The sequence below is a fragment of the Aptenodytes patagonicus genome, chromosome 2, assembly GCF_965638725.1.
Source record: "Aptenodytes patagonicus chromosome 2, bAptPat1.pri.cur, whole genome shotgun sequence".
Classification (NCBI taxonomy): Eukaryota; Metazoa; Chordata; class Aves; order Sphenisciformes; family Spheniscidae; genus Aptenodytes; species Aptenodytes patagonicus.
In genome coordinates, this window is record NC_134950.1 from 39,163,023 (window position 1) to 39,189,314 (window position 26,292).

A 26,292-nucleotide genomic window follows, 5' to 3' on the forward strand; every position below is an offset into this window, starting at 1 on the left:
GGGTTTTGTTGACCCTCCATGGGGGCTGAGGCTGCTGACCCCCGTGCTTTTTGGATTCGGAGGGTTTCTGGTTTCCATCTCTGCTGATCACCCTGGTTGAGCTTTCATTACACACGTGTCTCCAGCCCAGCAGCGATGACATGCAGTGAGAAGATATTTTTAACTGTAGGAGCTGAAGCTGAGGCGATGGTCTGCAGAGAGGACCTTGATGTGTCCAGCTGCTGCGGCTGCTATGCAAATGGGGCCAGACCCTGTTCTGCATGCTCGCATCAACAGACACGTGAGCGCTGCACGTACATGTCCTCCCCGGCACGAGGAGGCACGTGGGGCCGGTTGCAGCACGGCCAGGAATGCTGTTGGCTAGGGAGGAATGCAGCCTAGGCTGAGCCCTCCCGCTCCCTGGGGTCCCTGGCAAGGGACCGCGTGGCTGGTTCGTGCTCCTTGTCTGCAGGGAGGATTGACATGGGGCAAAACAGGTGTTGGTGTGGTGGCAACCAGACCGTAGCTGTTTTGCACATGTGGGGCGACCCCTCTGTCACACTGGTGGAGTTTGTCTCATTTCTTTAGGTGGCAAAGGTCAGGGAAAAAAGGGCATCACCCGAGGCACCACATAGTTACTGAGCATCTCTGCTTTCCACCTGGAGACCCAATGTCTGGTGAGGGCCTTGTGGCTGGCTGCAAAAGGAACAACTACCTTAGTGTGTGTCGGTCGGGCGTCAGCTGAGATGGGTGCAACGGTCCAAAATAAAGGCTCCCTTGCAAAACCCCAGGCTGAATGACGGCACCATGTGTTTACATCCTTGCCTACCCCATGGCGGCTTTTCATGGACCTTTGCCTTTGCTGCGTGTGGCTGGTGCACCGAGGCACGGGAGCCCGGCGTGCCAGCCGCTGGTGGTTTCTGCATCAAAAGGTCTGTCCGTGGAGGAAAATGATCAAAGGCTTATTTCGTATTCTTTTTTTTTCCTAGAATATTTGCATCTCTTCCACTAATGGGTTAACCCACCTCGAGCACATGGTAGTCAGCTAAATAACTTGTTATTTCTATTTATAATGTAAATGATTAAAAAAATGATTAGCCAAGCTTGGATTTTAGATGTTACCATCGTGATCAAAAGAATAGACATTGCAAGAGTCTGAGTGTTGATCAACCCCATTTATAAGGGTTCGTTATAGATAAATCTTTATCCAACTTGCTTCAAATCTGATAAAAAAATCTGCTTGCATCCTAACTTACAAGGACAAATGTCAGATACCGAGTATTATGAGGGCTCTGGGATAGAGTTATAAAGAAGTTATAGGGTTGCAGTCTTCACGGGAAAGGTTAATGTCTTTATTAGAAGAAATCACTTGCAGGACTTTCTGTGCAGTCTAGCAGTTAAACACAGTCTCGCTAGGCTTGTCCCTGCACTCCCAGGCTAAAGTAGCCTGTAACTTCTGAAGCTTTTGCTGTGTGTTTAGTGGTCCTTGTTACTCGGACAAATGCTTTGACGAGGATGCTGTTGCTTCCTGAACCCCACCTTCGCTTTTGCTGGCGCAGCGCAGGAGCAGACAACGCCTCAGCAGAGCGGCTGGTTTCGCAGCGTCAGCTCCCAGCACGGCTGCGCCGAGGGCTTGCTTCACCAAAAAGTGCCTCGTCAGTGGTGGGGGGAAAGGACCATGCACGCTGCGGGGCCCTTTGCATGTCTCTTCTGCTTTATGGTCCAGTGCACCCCCCCTCCCCCCCCCCAAAAAAAAAAAAAGGGAGCATCAAGCAAATAGATGGTGTGTTGCCTCTTACTATTTCACTGCTATGCAAACCATGACGGCGCAGTAGGAAAATGTTGGTCTAAAATAAAGCAGAGTAAACTGTTAGGGCAGGTGAATCTGTGGGGTGGGAGGTCTGATGGGGTGAAACACCTGGGACCGGGGGCTGCCAGGCAGCGTCTGCGCTGATCTCCTGCCTTTGGGTCAGCTGGTCAGCATAAAATATTTATGGCTATTTGATATCTGCATTGTTTGTAGAGTTCATGTACAGGGTTTCATCTGAGCAATCTGACTTGTTTCACTTTTCTTTGTGTGTGCCAGTCCTGATATTGCAACCTTTCTGGCTGGGTAACTCTCGGATGTGAAATTATTCTGCAAATGCCAATGTTTGAGTTAAAACTCTTTTCTGTAAAAAGTGTGCGGTATTCCCCCAAGCAGCGATATGTCTGTGATCAGCTCTTCTGGCAAACCCGTTTGCTACAGGATCTGTAAAGTGAGTGCAAAAGGGCAAAAGAAAGGCGGGCAAAGCATAGCTGAGATTTTTTTTTTTTCCCATGCATCAGTAAGAATTATTTTATATAGTAGCCTAGCTTTAAATTCACTACAGTTTATTTAAATATAGTGGTATGCAAAGTAATGATGGATATTTTAATGAGTAGCTCTATCACAAAGATGTTTTTGAAATGGTGAGAAGAAATTAGAAACCCTTTTTTGGAAATGAAATATAAATTACTGTAAGTGTGATGGACTGTCATCACGCAGTCTATTTCAGTCAGGTCGGTGCCCCACTTAGTCTCTAGTTCCGGGGAACCCAAAATTGTAAAATGACATGAAACACATCTGAAATATGCATCCTCTCATAGATGTTACGAAGTATGACAGTATGCATGGGTCAGGCAGTGCCAGTCGGCTGCACAGTTAACAACTTTTCTGTCTTTGAAGGAAAAATGGTACAGTTCATATTTTTTTTTTTTAATCACTATTTCACATTTTTCTGACGGTGCGCTGGAGTCAACCCAACATTGCCTTCTGTACGTTTTCATCTGGAAAATATGTTGCATATCCACATCCTGTTCCATACTCATGCCGATATTTTTAACACATAACTAAGGGTCGGGTATTCGCAGAGGAGTTCCCAGCAGATGCCAGGTTGTTACCCCGTGTCCTGGAAAAAATCTGTGCCAAGTCCTGTGGTGTGGACACTCATCAAGAAGACACTCCCCGGTAGCTCATTTTAAACGTAGACACTGTCTGTAATGGAAAGACCAGAAATGTGGCACCTTTTCACCAGAGCTGCAGAGAGTCCAGGCAGCGTGGCAGGCAGGGGGACAAGCCATCCTCTTAACGGACGGGCTTTCCAAAGTCCGGGTTGGTGAAGGATGTCAACACCATACATTTTCTTTCCTCCTTGTATCTTAAAGTCTTTCCCCTTGCAGTCCTGAGTCAGGTCCCCTAGCCTGGGCTCCTGCGTCCCTGTACGACCCACCTCGTGTTGGGCCGTGGTTCAGCATACGGTCTCCGAAGACCATGTTGTGTTTGAGGTGAGTTAAATGACTTTGTTGTCAACCGGTAGGACTGAAGATGGGGAGTGTTTGGTTTTATCCTCAACCAGAGCCTTAGCTACCCTCGAGGAGTCTCTGTCTTGGTGCTCTTATTTGATGGGAGGGAGGTGACACTGCTTACCTCCCAGGGATGCAGTGAGACTAAACATCGTGTCAGTAATGCTTTTGAGGTCAGTTGTGTAAATGTGTATCTAATGCTGGCAGTGCCAGGGCTTTTCTCTGAGTATCTGATAACGAACAGTGATTCTACCACCCGTAAAATATTGGAGCCGCTCACAAACATACGCTTCCAGGCTCTCCCTGTGGGGAGCAAAATTTGGGTTCTTTGCCATCAGGTGTTCATGTTCTTCAGTATCATAAACCCTGCCTTTACTTTCCGCTAAATGCTTCCCAAAAGCTATTAAGTCACTGAGATCTGTATGTTACCACATGCTACTTGTTTCTTTTATTTTTTTTATGAATAGGATATTTTTTATCTGAATCAATAAAATAGGTATCTACTACAATACAAGAAATCTCCACAGCAGGTCCTGGAATACAGAGAAATTAAATATGCTTCTTGTAAATCTCTCCTTCTCTTGTAGAACCAAATTATAAATTAAATAAATAAGAAAACCATAAATACACATTTCAAGATACACCAATTATTAGGTAGAAACATTAATCATCTCTTCACCTCCCTCCTCATACTGCTTAAAGCTATTAATTAACAAATGAAATACTACAATACAGCTTTCTCAACAGACAAATCTCTTGCTGCCCTGGACTGTGTGTTGGGCGCTCTATGGGTTGTGTTAGCTACAAGGGCAGGTACCACAAATGCTCACTGTCTTAATTACCCCAAATGCAGAAAAAGGACTTTTCCCAGTGTCTGTCCATCTTCTTTATTTTTGCTTTGCTTAGGGAATGAGACCAAAAAAGGGAACTGGTGATTACTATACTCCCTACTCCTTGAGTTGTATGCATTGCTGTGCAAGAGAGTAGTCCCACTGAATTTACTAGGTTTACCTTCTGGCAGGATTTCTATGGGCTAGGGAGGGGGGTGTAGTGTGGTTGGTGATATTTGTAAAAGATGTTTCAGGAAAATCTTGGCCATGGCTCCAGCTTGGTTCAGTCATGGAGGACCTGATGTTGGCAGGGTCACAGCGTCCGGACTATTACACAGGGGCAATGTGTCAGGGTTTAATTTAAAGGTGGGGTGGACCCCTGTGAGAAAACTGCTCTGGTGCTGTTCAGGTGTGCAGCCTTCAGTGGGCATTGGCATTGCTCTCGCATGCCGTGGCTGGCGACACACGGTCAACACCGGGCCACTATCGCCTCTTCTCCTTGCCTTGCCAGCAGCCGGGGCCTTTCAGTGTGTGGTTAACAAGGACCTGTGTTCTCCTTCTTTCCCAGGAGGAAGAAAGAAAAGCAGGAGAGCAAATCATCCCTCTGTCAGGCTGCTGGGCCAGAGAAGGACTTTTGCCTTTGGTAAGGAGGAGGGGAGAGTCTGTGTGATTTCTAGTTGCCAAGCTGTCCTCTGTGAGTTGTTGAGCACCTCTGAAGGAGAAGCCTGTGACTGAAGCAGTGACGGACAGCTGAACGCGAAGGCTGACAGATATTTTATGACGGGCTAGTGCCTCTCCCCTCCTTGGCAGACTCTGGACTGAGTTGGCTCTGGCCGTATGAAAACCCATAGTACCTTTTTAAATGAGAACTTCCTTCCCCATCCTACTGCCTTCTCCAGCACGTCCAGCCCCACATAGGTGTCCCCTGCTGCCCTCCTTGAAGCCACGAGGGACATTTGCTCTGTAAAGCTACTGGGCCGCTCCAGTTGCTTTCCCATCCCATGGACTTTGGTTACTCAGGTTAAGCTGCAAACCTTTCCTGTGTGCTGCTCCACCCCGCTCACCCCAAAGCCAGAGGACTGCTTTAGCAGCCTTTCCCTCCCGTCCAGGCGGTACCCTGGTACCTCTGAGCTGGTGGCCCCTGACCGGGAATAACTGCCAAGGCTCCCTCAGTCCTGGACTGTAAGAGAAATTCAGAATATGCTTTTTTCTAAGTCCAGGTTGAAGATGATCTTAACACAACCAGTGGATGAAGTCAGCAGGTACCCCAAGTGCAGAAGTTGCCCAGGCGGTTGTGGTAGGAGGGGAAGGAGCTGTAATCGCCGTTAATGCTGCCGACGTATGGTTCAGACCTTTGGTGGGTTCACGGCTCTGGAGCCTCCTCACCTCGGTACCATGGCACTGTGTATCATGGCATCTCACTATGTTTTACTACACTGGCTGCAGGCAAGCAAGTTTCAAATGGGAGCTTCTTTCCTCTGCTTCTGTTATAGAGTAAGACCTTTTTTTTCATTTATGTTTTGGAGCACTGGCAGTTAGGTTAGAGAAGATCGTCATTACTATGAGCAACAGGAGATACGCTTCCTCCAATTTTATATTTAAAGTTCTGTATTTAGGCAAACCAAAGTCTTTTATAATAACCAGGGGAGCACTCATATGAGGCAAGTACTGTTCATGACTAATATAATACAGTCTGTAAAACTGGTGAAACCTTTTTTGTAATTTTTTTTTTGAGAGGAAAACCCAAGGGGCCATGACCAGCAATTTCAAAATTGAAAAAATTTTGAGAAATTTTTTTGAGCAAATTCCATTAAATCCATCTATTTATAAGCACAGGTCTCCTATATGCAAATATTTTGTGTTTAGTCACCTAGTTGCACCATTTACAGATTTTCTTTCCTCCTAGTATTTCATGCACTTAGTGAACTATTCTGTACCACATAGGTAGAGAGTAAGTTGCTAACTATCAGTTAACATATAAGCAGGTTCTATGGAAGAAAGTATCTCTTGAAGCTATCCAGTTGCTCATAGTTTGATCTGGCAGGACACTTTGAAACACCAATCACTTGCCACATAGCAAAGTTTGATAAACGAGCAGACCCCTGGCATTTAATGGCACTCTGTAATCGATCTGTTGCCTTGCAGGAACACACAAACCTCTTGGTAGGCTTTTCTTGTTGTGAGTCCGAGCTGATTCAGACAGGACATGTAAAATGTTGAATGGGCCAGCAGTAGTTTCAGCATCATTGAATCAAGATGTAATTCTAGTGGGATACTTGGGATTTTAGTATATCGCAATGAAGAAAGGCCAGTGCGTTGCATCACATCACAATTTTTACCTTAGTTAACCTTTCTCCCACCATTCTGAGGCAATGGCATCAAGTAACAAAAAGGATATTGTTTTCCTGGATGAGCTGTGCTCTGTCAGTTCCCTCATTGATCCTAGAGCACCTTGTCCTGGCTAAAGGACCTTCTGTCTTTCCAAGTGATGCTGAGCCTTATCAGTCCGCCTCAAAGGCACTGTTTGTTGCCCCCAGGTACTCTGACTTCTTCTTGTGCTTCATCCACATCTTCCTCAGGAGGCTGGGCGTCCCGCACAGGTTGCCTCCCGTCAGCGGTAGGGAAGCTTCTGCTCCCGGTGGCAGGGTCAGGTCGTACTCTGCCGTCTTCCTCCAGCGCTGCCTGTGGCTGGCAAATAAAGCACAGATGCGTAAAGCATTCATCTCTGTGGCCCTTCTCCTCTGCTTACGACCACTAGCCATTGAAAACCAAGGGCTGCCTGCCTGCAAAGGTATGTCCGTGCCTCGCCTGTCCCTGGGACTGGCAAGTCCGGGGTGAGCAGGGGCTGGGCGAGGCAGTGGGCTTGGACACCGCAGCTGCCCCCTCCCTGCTGCCCCCGCTCCCCTTGGAGCCCCTCGTTGACTTGCGATCTGGGTGAACACTCACACCAGGGGATGGGCTACAAGTGGGACCACTACTCTGTAGCATTTGCCACTATAGAAAAAGCTGGTAGGTGGCCTGGGGACAGAGCTGAGCCCTTCCACCAAAGCCCCGGGGACCATGCGGCAGCGCCCAGGCAGGGTGAGCTCCACCTGGCCGAGGGGGCTGCGCTGGCTTACACCGTCTGAGGGGTATTTATGTCTCTGCATACAAAGTGCGAGGACGCTGTGACAATGAGCCTGTTACTGTCTTCAGGTGGCAATGGCAACATCTGAAATATCACCTGGATCCGTGTCTGGGTTAACTGTCTACTGATGAATGCATTTCTACTATGGTCAAACTGTTCCTTAATTACACTTAAAGGCAATAAAGCTTTGTTTAAAAAATATTTAATTACATTTTCTAAACTGCCTTAGGGCAAATATTATAGACTTCTTAAGGGGAAAATACTTAAATTTTGAATTTAGATGCTTTTCTTTCTAGTGATAAAACACAGCTGTAACTGGCACCGGGGCAGCTGTTTGAACGGCCATGGCTGACGATATAATCAGCATGTCCTTCAGCCAATCTCTCCCTGCCTTTGGGAAGCAAGCGGCATGGCTTTACTGTAAATCGCTGAGGTTTTACAGCTGCGATTCAGAGGAGATCTGCAGCTGAGCACTTCTTTGTGTTTCTGGTGAGAGTGTGACCTGTGGCGGAGGTGTCCCGTCCCCTTCCCTGCCCGGCAGCGCCCCCACACGCAGCCCCCCAGGCTTGGCCGGAGGGGTGGGAAGGGACTTACTCGTCTGTAGGAGTGCCATCACCTGCGGGCGAGTCTGTGACAGCCGCCGCTTTTGCTGTGATATGGGCAACTGGCGATGGTGGGAACTGCGGGAGGAAAAGCATGTCATTAGGAAACGCCACTGATGAGCAGGGACCCCAGGTTCGTCTGAGGAAAGAGGCTGTTTTAGGAAAATGAATAAATACTGTAAATCTCTTAACAGGAGAAAGCAGGCTGGTCAAAGAATTGACTGCCTAACTCCTACCCACACAAATACCGATTGCTCACGTGAACGGTCTCGCTGAGCTCAGCACAGGGCTCGTATGAGCAAGAATTACACCTCCCATCAAAGGAGGGAGGCTTGCAGAACTTTTTATTCCCTAGTTTTTATGTCTAGCTTCCCAAGGAGGCGAGGCTTTGTGCAGACTGAGCAGCCTGCCTCTTGCAGCTCTTCACAGGCCACCTCTACCGCTGGCTGGGAAGCAGCTGTCCCAGCCGTCACTGTTTCTTGAGCGTTCAGAAATGTTTCCCCATTTTGCTGGGTGCTGCTCTGTAGTGTGGGGGGCCCTGATTCATGCCCCAGTTCTGCCACGGCCCCACAAGTGCCTAATCATCGACTTCCTCCATGTCTTATTTGATCATAAATTGCCCGCCAGAACTGAGTCACATTTTCCCATAAACAGGCGACTGAGACTGGCATATCCTCCGAGATGGTAAGCTAAAGTGTGGGTTGCCCAGAAATAGAAAAAAATGTCAAAATTGTGATGTGTTGTCATTATTACAGGCGATAAACACACTGACTGATTTTACTGGCAATACTGAAAAATTTCTTTGTGTTATTGTCACTACTATAACTGGTCTTAAGCTGTCTAGGGCTATTTCCCATGGGATTAATCTGAGACTGGATACGTTTAGGTGTGCTCTGCAAGTATCCCAAGACTTAAAGATGTTTGAAATCACTTTTGCAAGCATCCCTTGAAATTTAACCGGGTTAATTATTGGTAGGTGCAATTAGTTTCATTACACTGAACACCATTAATTTTGACCATCCTTCAATATTGTACAGTCATTTTTCTCGAGTGCAGCCCAGCTACCAGCTAGCAAGTATATTGCAGCCATCCAAAAGAGCATTTGAAGCCATGAAGTTTCTATAGCATGGTCTGGTGTTGGTCAGAAACTTTTCAAAGGACTATTTTCTGTTTGAAAATCTAGTTTTATAAAATGTAGGGACTTTGAAAATTTTTTTTTGGTAAGAAAAAGAAGGGAGGGAAAATGTTTTAGTAAAGCTTAGTCATTTTTAACCACAACATTTTGTCTGTCCATTACAGAACAGATTTTTGGTTTTTGTATGATGATTTGTCTATCAACTCTTTACTGACATTTTTGATTGGTCTGATTATCCTGTCAGGTTGGTATTCTGCAGAATATGAATTACGTGATGCTTGTTCCACTTTAGAAATTAATTTTTCCCCAATTTGTGAAATTCCTTGAGAAACAAGAGGCTAATTCCTCCCAGCTCTTGCAGGTGGCTGAGCATACAGAACGGGAGCCTGCCTGTTTCCATCCCACAACCCTTCCTGGTTCTCCGAGGGGCAGCCATCCTACGGCAGTCTCTGCTCCCAGCTAAGGATCCTCTGGCATAAATCATGTCTCAAAGCCTTAACGAAGACTGTGAAATCTGCACGTACTGTGACAGACTGGCATGCCGTTAATGTGGGACATACTGACAGGTACTAGGTTTTAAGATGCATCAGACAGTGGTAGTTGGTCTTGCTGTATTTACTTACCAGAGATTTTCCATCCAACAGGTGATTACACGACTTGGATGACTCTCGTTCAGTAATTCCCACTGCAAAGCGTAAGAAACATGGCATTTTCGGTAATTATCCCATTGGCACAACTTGTATTAAAAGCCTCCTTCCGTGCAGTTAAACCCAGATATGAACAGAGCCCAGATTCAGGTTATAGTCCCACTAGATTTGGTTACAGCCAAAAGTGCAGAAGTTTCTTTATTATGATTATCTACTGTGATGTCAAAGTAAGCGATTTTGGAATTGCTTAAGTCGTTCTGGAAAGTCACTCAACTGCTTGCTCCTAGACTTTTCAAATGAGATGAACTGTCCTTAGCAGACCAAGATAAGTGGGAGCCCTTCCCCCTCCGTGAACACTCACGTGTACGTATATACAAAGAGCGGTCCCGTCTGCTGCTCCTCAGCAGAGGTTGGGTAACGCAGTTTTTCTGCGTCTTGGAGCCCCCCACTGCCAGGTTTGTCCTGCCTAGGAGATCATTCTCCTTTCTGGATTGCCCTGGGGAGTTATTCTTACCTGGGCAGAGATGTGTGCTACATCCACCCCATCACAGGGAGGGGTTCCAACCTTTCCATCTGCCCGTGGCTGAGTGGCACCTCTCTCTGCTGTCCTCAAACCTGCAGGTTACCTTTCAGTTACAAGTGAGCACTCAGCCAATAACTCATCCATGGATAAATGCTCACTGACATTCCTGCTAGTTGCACCGAGGAAATAAATGAGTGAGGGATGCCAGATTTTTTTCATGGAGCCAAATCCTCCCATTTGGCTGTGGAAATGTGGAGATCTCTTTTTTTTTTTTTTTTCCCCTTTCTTTCTGTTCCTGGCCATTTTCGGTTGTCTGCTGATTTTAAAAGGATATTCAGGTAAGTGAAGACCAAGGACCTACAGAAACACCAAGATTCACCAAGACAGAGGATAGAATATGATTCACAACTGCTGTGACCAATGGAATATAAATAATGACAGCAAACATCAGAAATAGCCAAGGTGCTGCTTATAGTGCTGTCTCCAGCATCAGTTAGCAATCAGAACTGTCGTCTTCTGGGGGCAATACTTGACCATGATAAATAACTTAACCAGCCTCTCTCTTCCCGCTTCCCTCCCCCTCCCCCCAGTAATTCCATTAGGTACCTAACTGTATCCCTCACATCAAAGTTTAATTCAATTACCTCCTCTAATCTTGCATATTAGGCACTAACAATATTCAGCAAGCGGCTCCAGGCATCAGTGCTTCAGCTAATGCCCACATTTTCTCTTTTTCTTTTTTTTGTTTGCTCTTACATTGTCTGATTCTTCCCTTCAGCCTGTCCCTCTTCTTATTAGATATAGAAAATGTTCTGGCCAAGTTTTAGCAAAATACGTAAGCAAAAGTAAGTCCTCATGGCTTCAGGTTCATAAGCGCTCTTCAGGACAGTGGTGGCTGGGTGCGGTGTGAATTTCACTTCCAGAAGGTGCTATGGGTGTCCAGGCCTGGGACAAGGGTTGCTCCACATCTGTTATTCTGACTTGCCCTGTGTTTCCAAGATGAATACTTGTACAAAAACTTGGTACAAAACCAAGTACTTCTTTCCTGGAGAATAAGTGCAATTTTTTTTAATCTATCCATCCTGTGAAGCAAAGCACAGCTTTGAGTGCAGTCAGGGGTTTCTTGTTCTGGCCTTCCATTACACTTACTTGCCTTCCTGCGTGCTGGAATGCACCGTCCTTACGCTTTGATATTTGGGTAGGCCTTCCGATGCTAGCAATAAGTGTGCTGATGCTCTCATCTATGTTCCTGTTTACACATTTTTCGCTTCCTCTGGAAGTTGAACTGTTCGCTCTATGACCCAGATTTCAAGTTGTGCTTTACCAAATCTGAAGTCTCTCTGATATTCAACAGTACTTGTCTATGGAGCAAGCATGGAAAACTCTACAGGCACAACTATTTCCAGTAAGAAAGTTGAAAGATGTTTTTGAAGCGTGAAATTTATGTGGAGGTCACATTTGTACAGAGATTAGTGAAAATAGATGATACATATCCATACATATACCTCACTTCGTATCACATTATGCTGGTCCTTCCTAGACTCTCTCATGGCACCCTGTTCTCTGTGTAGGTATTATTAGTACGGTGCGTACTGAAACCAGACACTGCAGCACATCACAGCAAAGAGCTATTTCTATTTTCATATAAATATTTGCAAACACTTCTACTTTCCTCCCCTTAAAATGCTGAATCTGTAAAGTCAGGCACTCAAAAGTTATGAAATACCAGAACTGGACTGGAAGTTATTTCATCCCCCCAAGGATCTAGAGATTCAGGCTCTTAATTTGTGATCAGAAACCGTTTTTCCACAGACTTTCTGCTTCACTCATATAGACAGCGTTCACTCAGAAAGCAGTTGTTCATCCTTAGCTTTTATTTCTCAGTGCACAGTCCTATTCTTAGTTTCCCCACCAGTGAATCCTCTGAGGACAGAACTATTAATATTTTCACCTGCTTTTCTGTATTACTGATCACTGTGGTCATCATCTGCACAAATGTTCTAAAAACCCAGCTTCGTCACCTCCAGGAGGACAAGGAGTTATGCCAGGGAAGCAGGGGTAGGTACTGAGTTTAAGATCAGAGGTTCCTGGGATCCAGTTTTTCAGAGGCTTGAGGAGGATGCAGCACTGTTCATAGTCAAAGTGCAGTTTTTAGTGCAGCAGGAACTGAGCGCTCCCGGGTGTTGCAGTTGGAGGTGTGAAGCAGGCATGCAGAAAAGGGGGATACATCAGCTGTGTGAGGTGACGAGCATCACCGAGGAGTCTGGTGGCAGGGATGGACAGACTCTAGGGAGCTATTGCAGGAGACACCCTGCCGTGGTCCCCGAGTACCTTCTGTGCTGGTGGGAACAGGGGTCCGACAAACAACCATGGCGAGCTTGTTGCACAAGCTTAGGCAGCCCTGCAGTAGCTCTCTTGTCTTGTCCAGATGCTCCTGGTGAGTTTGTCCTGTCCTGTTCTCCTCACTCCCTCCTTCCACTCCTCAGTCCTTTTTAAAAAATTTTTCATTCTAATTTAAACTTAGTTTCTCCCTCTTTCCCATTCAGCATTCCAGTTTCTTTGCCCAATCGCTTTCCTTTCTCTCCCTACGAGAACTGTTTCCCCCTTTTCTGCTCTTCTTTTCGGATCCCTACATCTTTTCGCACCTACCTGCCATCCTTTACTTTTTGTTGCCCCTAAGAGCAGAGACCAGCAGTCCCTCCTTTCTCCCCCACCGGCTCTCTGCCACACACCACCCCACAGCCGGTCCCAGCCACTCCTCCTCCTCTCCCCCCTCCAGCCCCAAAGCCCCAGCTTTTTGTTCAGCCATTTCTTGTCGCCGGTCCTGGTTTGAGATCTTTCCCTATGGTCCCAAGCTCAGTTTGTTCCTTCCCAGTCTCCCAGCCTCCGTTCTTGTCTGGTCTGTGTTCAAATGGGATGGCTTATGAGCAGTGCGGTTGCAGACTGGTGGTGTGAAGAATGTGCACCTTCATGGTAGTACCTGCTTTACAGATTTAGCACCTTTTAACAGCTAAATGTCCAATGTCTCTACCAAACACGTGTCATATGGGATTTTTTCAAAGGCTTATGACTGACTTACGACTTTTTCAAGGGAGAGCAAAAGATGCGGTTTTGATTAAAAGGCCACCCCTTGCCAAACTGCATGGCCCTGCTCCAGCTTCGACCTTCCAAACAAAACACACCAGCATTGAAGGAGCTGAATGACCCGTCTATTTATGTTTACTCATTTCCTTGGTTTTGCATTGGCAAACTCTATTTTTCCTTCACGGGTTCTCACAAATATGCTGAACAAGTTTTGGTTGAGAAAACAAAATCAGGTCTGTGGCTGACATCCAGAATCTAAAATTTCATCCCAAATAATTATGTTCTGGCAAGTTCTAAGCAGGGATCTTATACAATAAGATGACTCAGGCGAACTCAGTAATATGCAATCTATCATTTCTGAAATATTGTCAGCCTTTGGAAAGGGAGCGTTTATGACTGAATAAAGCACGTTTATGACTCTGAATAAAGCGAGAGCTCTGCAATGCCATGGTCGTTATCTCATTAATTCCACCGGACATTTTAAGCATGGAAGTATCCTTCAGGTACATAACAAAGCACCTGCTTCACTGCAGACTGGAAGACTGCAGCATCTAAAAGTGTTCTGAAGCCACAGAGGAATAAAGCCACTTTTGTGGACTTACTGTGCTGGGCAGCGCCCTTGGTAGGGCAGGGTCCCCGCTGCCCGCTCTGCAGGCGGCCCAAGCCCCGCACCTCGTCTTCGCTGTACAACATCTGGAGGAGGTCACCCTGGTGGGGCTGCAGCTTCTCCGTCCTGTGGGGCTGATGATCGGACACGGCTACCACCTACAAGGAACAGGCAAAACCATCCCGTTACACCCGGCCTTGGAGATAAGGTGGTTTGTCAAGGTCACAGGGGAGCAGCATGACGCTTGCTCTTCCCACTGCTTTACTGTCATCCAAAGGGGATTTTGTTGGGTGGGGACTGTCAGATTTGAAGGGTTTGTTTTGTTTGGGTCCTGCCTCTGTGCATGGGATGTATAAAAGTATGGGAAAATCACGTGTGGTCTCTCTGGGACCCAGCTACTTAGTTGCACCTTTCTGTATTCTCCTCAGGAGACTGAAATGTGGTCCTTTTCAAGATCTACTGAATAGGATATGCCTTTGAGACAGCTCAAATTTAATTTCTTATCACATTGTATCTTGGGCAATCAGTTAAACTTACGCAATGTGAATTATAAATGCTATTTCTTCATGGCCTCTCCTGTCTTTTGGACTTATTTGCATTTTATACCTGGTAAATGACTACAGAGGATACAAGGCGGTGAATAATTGTGCTCCTAGAGATTAATTTTCACAAACATTAGCTTGCACAAACGAAACTCACTGAGAGCTGCATCTTTGAACATTAGGCCCCCTTTATCTTGAACGGAGTCCCTGAAAACGATCATGGACAAAATCAAGTTCTTTTCTACATCGATCGCAACTCAGCCATGGCACTCACTGTGCTGCCACAGGCAACTGGGGAGGCCAGAGCTAATGTGAGCTTAAAAAACAGGGATAGGCTCCAAGCAGGTGGATCCATCAGGACGGTTATCCAGGATGGTCCGGAAGCAATTTTCTCAAGAAGATTAAAGTCCCAACAGCAGGGAAAGAGTGTTTCATACTTTGTTTTTTCTTATTCTTCTCTGAAGACTTCCTATTGTCACACAGAGAACGAGGGCGAAGATCCAAACCAGCAAGGAAACAAGACACATGGCAAGTATTCCGACTGTTTCCTATTAGATGTACTTATGTTGATCTTATGTTGGAAGACCAGGAGAAAAGCAGTTACTTGCATCTAACTGATGACTGATAGTTGCCATCTATGTGTTTTATATATAAATACAGTTATTTTGTCTCAAGACTGACACCAGCAACTGACCAGTCCGCTATTGGCATAGAAAAAGCCTTAATTCCATCTATTGCTCTGCCTTCTAACATACATTGAAGATAAAAACAAGACCGCATTCAAGCATGTCCCCTCACGCAAAATTGTCCATTTTCTTTAAGTAAGTTTTAATTCAGTTTGCCATTAATCTGCAATATTCTGTGTACGTGAATTTTTACACAGATATAAAAACACATGCAAACCAATGTTTTCCAAAGCAGGAAAAAAGAAACACCCCAACCTGACCACTTTTTACTCTTTTGACTCCATGTACCCTCAGGCGTCTGGAGAAGGCTACATGACCTAGAGGCTACTGACCAGCAGGACAAAGAGCAGAAACGGCCCAACAGCAGGCAAAAATACTGCTGGTAAGGGCTGGTGAGGCAACCAAAACCTAATCCAAGACGTAAGAGGGGTTTTCTCTTAGTTCTGTGGATTTTGGCACACAGCCTAACACAGTCCCTGCTCCGTAAGCTACTTAAGGACGTGTCCAGTGTTAAGTTAAAGTCAAAGGGACTACTGGTGTCCTTGAAGACAAGCACGTGCTAAAGGAGGCTGCGGCTGGGGCCCAGCTCTACTGACCACAAATCTGGTGCTGCCAGACAGAGCCGAGCCTCAGCGTCGTTCCGATAATTCAGAAATGAGGGTGATGCTGGTGGTGGGAAGCATCCTGTTGCTGCTTAAGCAGTTGCTGTTGACTCCCTCCCAGCTGCCCCTGGACCAGTTCCAGGACCTCCCCATCCCTCTGCAGCAGCTCCTCGCAGGCTCCCGTGGCCATGCACGGGTGTGCAGCTCACTGCACCACCCTGATCACCCGAACCTTGCAAGCTGCTTACCAGAAGCGTTACCCCCCATCACCATAGCGACATCGGTGGAGACATCTGTCTTCATCACTAATACGATGAGGCGGTGGCTGGCAGGGGTCTCTCATGACAACCCTTGGAGTCTGCCTCACGTGAACCGAGCTCTTCCAGCTGTCAAAGAATGCTACAAAGCTCACCTTTCCCAACAGCTCTGGAAATATGCGCAGTGCTCTTGGTCACACTCAGTCGTCTTTGGTGTGTGACAGAAAATGTCTTCAACCCTCTGCTACTGAGCCACCTGAGGTCACTTCTTTTGCATGGTCATGGAAAGAGCATTTTTGGTAAGTAGGATGCTGGCTGCAGTCGTCTCTATTCCTGAAAGTGGCTGATTTGATCAGTGTAAATCACCACAAACTTGAAACTTATCTGCCTATGCATTGCAAAGGATGAAATTTGGTTTGGGGAAAGGAAGCAGGACTTTAAACTCCATTAATAGGAGTTTATTTAGGTGCGTTGTCTATGTTTTCAAGATTCCTTGTTACATGTCATATCAGTAATGCCAAAATGCCTTCAAGCAGAAGAATCTGTATAAATAAGTTGCAATGCCATTTTCCATTACAGCTGGAGACAACAGCGCAATCTCTATAGCACATTTTCAGTTAATATCTTTCCTTGCAGCATTTGGCTTTAGTACACTTTCGGAGTTTCTTACCTCCTAATTCAAGATTTCACTGTGACTTTGGCTACCTCACCCATTACTGTAATATGTAAAGACTTATCTAGGTCAGGAAACTAAACCTGCTGTAGCGCAGTTTTGATCTAAACTGGAGCTGACATTTCTCTAGGGTACCTAGGGTAAGGCAGAAGGATCAGCTGGAAGTCACTTTTCTTTTCTAGATGTACCAGGGAATTTAAATCTGTGTGAATGGCAGTCAGCCAAACTATGCAGAATTAGTAAACTGCTCTCTAAATAACTACTGTTTTTAGAACCTGTAAGTCCCTTGACCAGCTCAGTCTGTTTGCAGGATGCCAACTGTGAATTCAGAGCTCAGGAAAGTCTCTTTTTTGTGGATTTTACCACCTGGCATACCCACTGTTGGAATTAGCTGTGTTGAACAGGGAGCACGGAGGATGCAGGAGGGTTGCAGAGCGGTGCAGAGGGTGTTCCAACAACCCAGCCAGTGCTCCTCGACCCAAAATCCCACCGCCAAACCAACAACCGACCAGAAAAGGTGACAATTAAACATCTGGCTTTGGATAAAACTTTGAAGCTTAGAGGCTGAACAACGAAGTGCTTGTTAGTGGAGGAAATGCCAGATTTGTAGAGTTAAGCTCTTTTTGATGGTCTAATGCTGATATAATTTTTAATGTGGCAGCACTAGCATGCACAGAGGGATTTGCCATTTTTCTGCAAAGTAGCCAGGTACTGGTGTCCAGACAGTTCTACCCAAAGGATTTTGGGGCTAGAAGAGCAAGGAAAGAGGAGGGAAAGATCTGCTATCACTGGAAATAACTCTTAATAGGGCAATAGGAACTGCAAATAAGCATACTGGTGAAACAGTCAAAAAAAAGGTGTTTCCCTCTTTCTCTCGCCCTTCCACATTCATGATTGTGCTTTTGGGATGGGTTCTTGAATGTGATGGAAGTTACCCCCCAAGGTCAGTCATTTGAATGTTAAATCACTTAATGCTACACTGCTTGAGTATTTCTGCCACGAAAAAAAGGTCTGGCAGATGTCCACGTTGCTTGCTATTTTTGCCCTTGCCAAGGATTAAAGTTGTGCATCCACTGCAATCACCAGAGCAGAAGATTTCATGTTAGCTGAGGCCTTTCTACAGCACTGACTGCAGGTGCAGCGGTAAAAGTGAGAAATAAATAATCATTCTGCTACTTTTCTGTGGGTCTAGAAATTGGCAATCACAACTTCCTCACAGGCATGTATATTCCAGTACGCGATTTATTTGCATGCTTGCGCATGAGCTGTAAGCAGCTGCATCATACTGAAGAAGGGGAATGCACAAGCCTAAGAGCTGACTGTGCCAATTGCTTTGGTTTGAGAGCCTGGCTTGTTTTCTTAGCTGGAGCTGCAGACCATTCCTCAGGCTCCGTGCTCCAACTGCTAATATGGTGCTGCCTGCACCATGACTAAGGGCCAATCAAAGGACGTCTTTAATTGGGGTCAGGAAAGCCCCAAAGGAAAAAAAAATCCTCTAAAAATACAGCAACAAAACAGGGACTTTCTTATCTTATTTTCTTAGACCTTTATGAGTATAGTGCTGCTACAGCAGCTGATCCAATCCAAATCAAATATTAGAGGCTCCCACTCAATAGAAACAACAACTATCTGCTGAGATTCGGAACATCATAACAGACATACAGTTGCCCTAGATTTCGATGAGAGCTAGCTGAAAAATTTCCAGCTGACTAGTTTTATGAGAAAATTCTGGTTAGAAGAAATCTGGGCATTTTGTTGGAAAAGTATCTATTTTGTCAAAAAATGGAGGGAGAAATTATCTGAGCATTCTGTTTTATTAAGTTGGAATAGTACACTTTGGTTTGGACTTTTCTGCTCTTTTTCCATTATGGGACAAACAAAATATACCAAAGGCATAAAAATAAAAAAGGAGTATCTCAAAATGGCTGATTTTGAGTAACACTCCGACAATGACTTTCATCCTCATTTGGAATGAAAAGTCATTTTGAAACCTCAGCCTGAGTTACGGGACAAAAATAAGATTTTTCACAATTTGAGAAAATACACAGATACATAGTTTTTACTCAGACACCACAGGCGTGTTATTGGCCCTTCCTGGGGGCCACTTCAGGCATCCTGTGAAGTGTTGGGATCCTGCGATACGCTTTAATAATCAAGAGAGGGGATGGGAGTAAACGTGGCGAGTTTTTTCCCCGTGCACGGGTAAGTGTGGTAAGCAGGAGGGACCTACGGTGCTGTGGGGAGATTAGGGAATCAGGAATATGAAGAGAAGGCTAGTTACAAACGAAGATGGGGCTGGGAAGTAGGATAGGGCATGGAAAAGGAAAGACCATGGAGCAAAATATTTCATCAAAGTGCTAGAGAAGAGACAGGTCTGTAGTGAGAAGAAATGCTTTGGCAGAAGAGTCTCAAAGCTTGTAAAAAGTGCTTTGATATGCACAAGAGAAAGAGGCTGTCATTCCTGCAAGTCAGAACTGTGATAAAAGGATCGTGGAAGGGGTTGTGAATAGGCCAAGTGGATTTAAGGAGGGAAAACTGGCTCTGAAGACAAGAAACCTCAAGCCCGAACCAATGTGTCAAAGTGTCCAAACTTGGAAAACCTTTTCTCAGAGCATGAAAAATGTTCAGTTCTTTTACTGTTGCTGTTATTATTATTTATTTAGTCATAATAATTGGGGGCAAAAATGTTTACAGACCTATTGAAGAGAACTGCGGGGAACAAGAGTCCCCCATACAGCGAAGGGAAAATGGGGAGGGAGGAGAAAAAAAGCTGAGACTGCGCAGCACAGCGCTGCAGGCGAGAGGGCTGTGCTGGGTGGTGGGGCTGGGCACGGCTGGGTGGGAAGGAAAGGACCATGCCCGTGCCCAGCTGCAAGCCGCCACCCTGCTCTTTAGCTGCAGGTCGACCCCGTGCCGTTCGGCTGGGCTCCTTTGCACGAGGGCCGTGAAAACGGCTCGTGCCCCAGCAGCAGCTGTGGGACAGCAAAGGGGGGACAGGCTCTTCTTTGGGGCTGCGCACACCTTGCCTTCGTGATTAAAAATATCGAACGACTTACTGAGAGAGAACTCAGTTGTTAGTTTTTCTCTGCATTTGTGAAGGGCAGGCAGAGTAGAAAATGGAGTCAGGGATGCTGCCAGTTGGGAGCTTGGCTTATTGAATTTGGGGGGGGCACCTCACCTGCAGGGAGTGGGGAAAACTCCGGCTGTGCCCTCTGCGCCGGTGCACCAGGGGTGAGCCGAGGACAGGCAAGAGCCGCTGGGATCAAGTCACAAGCATCCTCCTGTGGCTCTCTCAGAGCCATCTTTTTGAGTCGAGGTTACAGTCCATTGCTGGGTGGTTTTATCCCAAATTCCCTGGGGAATGTGATACTGGCTCCTTGATTAATGCATGTATGTATTGATATGATTTGTCTGCTTTTCATTCCTGCATGTCCCTCTGGCACTATTATTAGGGCTTTATGGATAAGAATTAAATCTGTGATTCCCTCAGATGACCCGTGTTGATAAGCTGTTATGTTCATTTTGACTGGCTCTGCACAGACAGACTGTATTTTTTGAAGTTTCAAAGCGCTTCTGTAGATAAACTGTAGCTTTACAGAAACTCCCCTTTCTGTTTCCCACCTCACTCACTGCATCAGACACCGATGCACTTCTTTGCCCTGAAAGATCTGCTTCCCATTTATGCATGACATTTTTAAGGACAAATGTAGCCAACTAGAATTAAAAAAAAAAAGGGGGGAGAGAAAAGGAGATATTTTTCTTACACTCTTTGTTAGGATGTGCTGCGTACTTTTGGCTCGTCTTCGGGCAGGACTACATGCTGCAAAAAGAAGAACAGGAACATGGTCAGGGTGCAGTGGAGGCGGACAAGATGAGGCTACACATGCCTCTAAAAGTCCTCCGTGAGAATACATTGGGGGCATGGAGGGGGGGGGGGGGGCGGGGACAAAGGGTTGAAGGAGGATTCCAGCTGAAACAAACCAAAAGAAAGTCCTTTTTAATGTCATCTCAGAGACCATGCTCTAGCTATACAATACAGACATCCGTGGGCACAGGGCAACAGCCTTCCCCAAGTTTCTGTACCTCTCCCATAGGCTTCCAGGAGGAACCGTCCTTCCCCTTTCTGAGTTTTGATCTGGCCTCCCACCTGCCAAAGTTTCACAAGGAAATGAGCTTCTCTTTCCATCCAGTCACCTTCAAACATGACTAGTGTATACATTAACTTTGGAGAGGCCTATAATTTTATCTAGATAGGGACTTCTTCAATAAGCTCGAACTGCTTCGTGACATGGTTTCATTTTTACTGCATGACGTCCAAAGCACAACATTTGCACTAAGCCTAGTCTTTACTTTTTCAATCCTCAAAATGCCCCATTAGGTTCTTTAACTTGGGGCATTTTGCTTGAAGTCTGTTTCTCAATTTTATTTCTTAAACCCATGAAGACACCAAAATCATAAGCAAAACAGAATCGCTAGCCACTGGACACACAAGATGCCAGGACCATAAGCCAAGCTTTTGACTGGACTGAAGCGATTGGTTTTGGGTGGGGCTTTTTTTGGACAAAGTGAAGATTGTTTCAACACTTGTTGTTTCAGTTTGACTTGAAACTGGCCTGAAAAACTCAGTGATACTCCCACCTCTCTCTCTCATCATGTCTTACCCTTTGCCCTTTAAAATTATTGCTCTTCCCCGTGTTCAGGATACAGGAGTCATGACTACAGGATTTAGCAGCCGGTGACAGAAACAGGCCTGTAAAAACCTGCCAAATTTGGAGAATTAATTCCAATTCTAAAGACTGACCCTGAGGGCAAGGCAGGTGAATGGGGGTTTCCTATTCAGGCTCTGCATATAGTCCAAAGGCTTTGACGAGCCAGGAAGGTTTGTTATGGGATGACAGGTGACTCTTGCTCTCTAGGTAAGCTTTCCTTTAAATTTTTGGCATACATTCAACTCCAGGAGTTGCAGTGCTTGTCGTTGCTACGTGCTAATGTTTGCAGAGAGTTTTGAAGCTGTGGAAGCAGCTGGAGTTCACTCAAGGCTGCTCATTTCTGCAGCCAAACTCCTCTCCTCTGATGGCAGGGACAACAAGTGACCGGGCTTTCCAGGGCTCTGGTACAAGCAGAGCTGGCAGTGGGACCAAAGCTACTCTTCCTAGACAGCTTGTGTGTGTCTAAAAGCCACCCCTCGACACCCCAGTGAGGATATAAGTGCTGAGCATTAGGACCCCAGTGGCTAGAAATAAAGTTTTGGCCGATGCTCTGCCCACAGTGAAACAGGACAGTAACACGGGAGGTGATAAATCTTGCCCAGGGTCCCTGCCAGCGACCCGTTGCAGCACAGGGTACTTCCACACCGAACTCATCACAAGTAAGTTATCTGCCTGTATAGAGCTTGAGAGTGTGCTAAGCTGTCAGTTTGATTACAGTCTGTTTTGCACGGCGTGGTATCCTCAGGGATCCCTACTGCCTTCTCCTGCAGGACACGTTTTATATTTTAAACCATGGTGAGTGTGGGATGAAAACCAGACAAACATAATGGAGGTGGGTTTTTTTCCTAGGAATATGTTGTAACTTGCTTATGAAGCTGCTGCAATCACCTTTCCTTCTGGAATTTCATCGTGTGAGGACTAAACTAATTGCTCACAAACAAAACACTCAAGTGCAGAAAAGTTTAGTGATGCAAGGAATCATCTTCATGTCTCTCTGGTATTGTATGTATTTTACTGGACAGTGTGAGGAGCACAGTTTATATGGATTTCTACCAGAAGCAAGTACCGCTGTGCTGTTATTGGTACCCAGGCTGGTGCACAAGGAGCAACACATAAATGTGCCCAGGTGATAAATTTGCATATTTTCAGAGTACGTATGATCCACAGTCCAACTCTCTGCCTGTCGTCTGCCAGCACGAGTGGCAAATGGCTTACAGGGGCTGAAGAAAGGCAAGGCATGAAAGGCAAGTCACAGCACCAGCAAACATGCAATTACTTGAATAGCCACTGAATGAAGAATGAATCACGGAGGTAGCCAGAAGTGACCCACTTGCGCGGGAACACAATGGCAGCAATGCAAACAGTGGGGCTGCGGGGCTCTCCCTGCAAACATGATTTTCTGCAGGGAGTGGGAGCAGGAAGGGAAGAATGAATCCTTGCAGATGATGTTGCTGGGTTTGCCTGCAAAAGGTTGTTTGTATGTACAGACCAGCTTTTGGGCAACAAAACCAATTACAGTGATGGTTCACTTTGTCATTTCCACTTATATTCTGAAATTAAGCAGCTGAGAGCTCATGCTCGCAGCTTGCAAGTAAAGATCTGATCTGGCCCCACAATTTGTTTTCCCTGCTTTTACCTGCTTTCTTTTTCTTGTTGCTGAAGTATGCAGCTATTGAGTTTAAACTAATTTGTTCAATCAAATGCAGACTGGGCTTTGTCCGGTTCTTACTCTTCATTACAAGCAATTAATGTTAATCATGCATTCATTTCCAGGGCATGGCTTTGGAAATGTTCCACTTATTGAGCCAGCAGACTTAAATCCAACATTCATGCAGTTCACCCGGTTCATCTGAGCTGCTAACTGCTCGCAGAACTTCATTTTCTTTTCTATTCCACAGAATAGCCACACAGTTGCAAGCTGTCACTTTAGCAATTACCTCATAGGTATATCAACACCGATTCCAGATCTCCCAATTTTGCCAGTGCAAAGATTTTACACAGCCACAGTGTCGAGGCACCTGCACAGATTAGCTCCATAAACAAGCGGCGAGCGCTGGACTGCAAGCAGAGCACAGCACGGCAGAACAGATGAGCTGCTCGCTTCAGAGATTTCCCCGACGCTAAACATCCCATCCATCTAAAAGACAACACCGTAGCGGTTGTTACAGTTTTGATGTACTCACATTTGGATGAAATCACAGTGGTGAAAACTTCTAAATTTTCGTCGCTGCAGCTGTAAATCTGGTGCATTTTCCACCTCTCCCTCCTGACTGCCTTTCAGCTTCATGCAACCGCTCTGAACTTCTGGTAAATAGGTTTCACTAATCCAATCTGGCTCTGTGATCATTGTCCAGATCTACAAAGGACAGACTGATGCTGTGATCTCATCTCATTCCATATTCTTCATTGCAACATTTTCTGCTCCCATCTGCCTTTCTATGAATACTATTAATGCAAAGATTTAATTTAGCTGTTACTTAACCCTCTATTCAGATAGGAACATTTTATTTTATGTCTCCTTTTACCAGTTTGGAGAATCCTCTACAATAAATGGCTAATAATTAAAGTCTCTTCTGTGCAGCCAATGTATAGGCAAATAAACGTTTACAGAAGTACTGCAAGGATTTTTAAAATAAGTTGGGTTAATACTTGGTGTACTTTAACACATTTATCATAAAAATTTGCTCCTCCCATATAATGAGGAGCTGATTCTAGGTGTATTAAGAAAAGCATTTTGTGCTTTACCTTTTGAGTTCATAAACTAGTGCCTGAATCCTGGGCACTTCAGTGTAAAATTTCAAATGCGGATGACTAAAGAAGGGCACGTCAGGCAGACGTCCATAGTTCTATATGCCCCTACACTTCAGTGGCTGCAGAGGGAGGGCAGGTGGCTCAGTCATAGATGAGTTCCTACATGACTTGATGGTTCTGGGGCCTAATTCCGTATTTATGCACTTCAATAAAGGGTCTTCTTGCCAAAGCTTTTCATTCCTTAATGCTCCCATCAGAAATTGTTCCTTTCCACATCTACGAAAATCAGCCCCCTCAACTTCTGGTGACTTACTGCTGCCATGGACACCTAAGATGATAGAAAATTTTGGCTTGCAGGCTCCAGCAACTGATGTAGCAGAAACACTTTCAAGTGTGAATAATGATATTAAATTATATCAGTCTAATGAATAGCCTTCATTACTAGCACGTGTGTGTAATTGACACAAAAACTAGTGCTGTCTTCTCCTATAGACGTCTGCCACCAACAGTCCCAGACGGAAAGCGACAGCAAACAGGGGCTGTCACTGTCATATTCATGTAACGTTTCTTAGTTGAAATAATAAATATTGGTCAAATACGCATCCTGAGCCTGGAAGCATTTTGGTTGAGTGGAAGGTGTCACTGTTCCAAGAAAGAAACGAGTGAAGAGAAGCTGGTATCACTTGTCACCTCCCAGGGCAGCCTCCTGCTGTCCAGGGGCAGCAAAGCCATTGCGGGGCTGGAGGCATTGTCCCAGGAAACCGTGCCGTGTTTGAAACGGGCGGTGGGACGGCAATATAATCAAGCAAAAGTTCAATTAGTTTTTGATTTATTATGCCACATGTTCTGCTTGTATGACTGATGTCATTAACATCAGGCTCGGCTGGCGTGTTCATCTGTCCTTCCCTGGCTCCCTCTGAAGGCGCACACGCTCAACAGATGGGGAGCTGCACGGGCGCGAATGCAATTGTTTATCGCCCTATTGTTCCTGTGTCAAGCAATCAAACCAAATCCATTACCCACCGAGAAAAAGATCAGCGCACCGTCCATTCAGCAGTGAATGGAGCAGAGGCGGTTATGCAGGGAGGCTTTAAAGCTTTCAAAAGGATAAAAAAAATAATGAAGAGCAACACTGAATAGTTGGCCAAAAAAAAAAAAAGCTATAACAAATCTAACCCACCCTTTATTTCACCTTTGGATATTCAGAGTCCTATGAGAAGAGGCACTTTTAGATCTGAGTCATTGTTTTCCTAGTTATAGGTATGACATAAAGATATTTTAAAATCATAGCTGGGGTTTAACATTAGAACAAATATTTGGTGTTTCATCATGTTGAGGGGTGGTGCGGATGTGGAAACTGAAGTGAGACTCAAGAGCTGGTTACCAGCTGGCATTCACTGCGTTATAGGCTAGGTTTTGAGCAGGTAGGCTTTGAACACCTATCTTCGCAAGGGACATGGTGCTCTGGGGATGAGTCACTCTGTGCAGAGAGCTGACAAAAGGCTCTCCCATCACTTCCATAGAAAAACAGGGCTCGGGAGGGCCAATATAATCTGTCTCATCTGGGAATGAGTTTTCCCCTGTTCATGAAAGGGAGTTTGCTGCTTCATTCTGCCCAGATCTTACAGGGTAGTCGAGCACTATATGTGCCCAGGGTTTTGCAGGAAATCTTAACGTGGCTTCAAGAGAAGGACTGCACATATTGGGCTACTTTTTTCTAGCTGTCCGTGAGTTATTTTGGACAAATGTCTTGGTTTATCTAGCTACAAAATAGGTGTGATAACACCTGCCAAGGAAGTGTACTATAAAGCTCAACTGCATGCAACCTGCTGAAGAACAGCAGGCAGTAATTTTAGACTTGAGGAAGATGCTCTCCATGATCTCCAACCTAGGAACTGCTTGCAGAGCCACATCAGATGATTTCACACAGTCTGTCCCTCTGGCTCCCTACTGACCTAGCAAGAGTTCAGTCTGTGGTGGGAGCAGGAAACCAAATGTTTATTGATCCTATGAATCCTTTTTTTATTCCCCAAATTGAATAAAATATCTAGAAAATAGGCTCAAATTTTCCCTCACTGCTAAACACAATCAATAAGCTATTAATTTAATTCACATGGTGCCACTGCAGCCATAAGAAGACCAAAAAAGTTTTTGCACCGGGGTGTATCTTTGACTGAAGACTCCCAAGCCAACACGTGGAATCCAAGTGCCTCA

General features: G+C 45.5%; 1 protein-coding gene across 1 annotated transcript; it reads right to left on the reverse strand.

The window, feature by feature from the left end:
• Nucleotides 1-6,634: 6,634 nt before the first annotated feature.
• On the reverse strand, nucleotides 6,635-23,577 carry VXN (vexin). The gene is made up of 6 exons (XM_076332200.1): nucleotides 23,511-23,577; nucleotides 20,383-20,438; nucleotides 13,854-14,016; nucleotides 9,621-9,682; nucleotides 7,855-7,940; nucleotides 6,635-6,821 (listed from the first exon to the last, which is right to left on the reverse strand). Exons 1-6 carry the CDS (start codon nucleotides 23,575-23,577, stop codon nucleotides 6,635-6,637), a joined length of 621 nt encoding a protein of 206 aa, XP_076188315.1.
• Between the last annotated feature and the right edge of the window lie 2,715 nt (nucleotides 23,578-26,292).

Excerpts from the sequence above, each read along its gene's own strand:
- VXN (XM_076332200.1), bottom strand. The coding sequence starts at position 23,577 with ATGCACCAGATTTACAGCTGCAGCGACGAAAATTTAGAAGTTTTCACC. Across the intron at positions 14,017-20,382 it reads AGCACATCCTAACAAAGAGT|GTGGTAGCCGTGTCCGATCA; the intron begins GTAAGAAAAATA and ends TGTTCCTTGTAG. Across the intron at positions 9,683-13,853 it reads CAAGGGCGCTGCCCAGCACA|TGGGAATTACTGAACGAGAG; the intron begins GTAAGTCCACAA and ends TACGCTTTGCAG.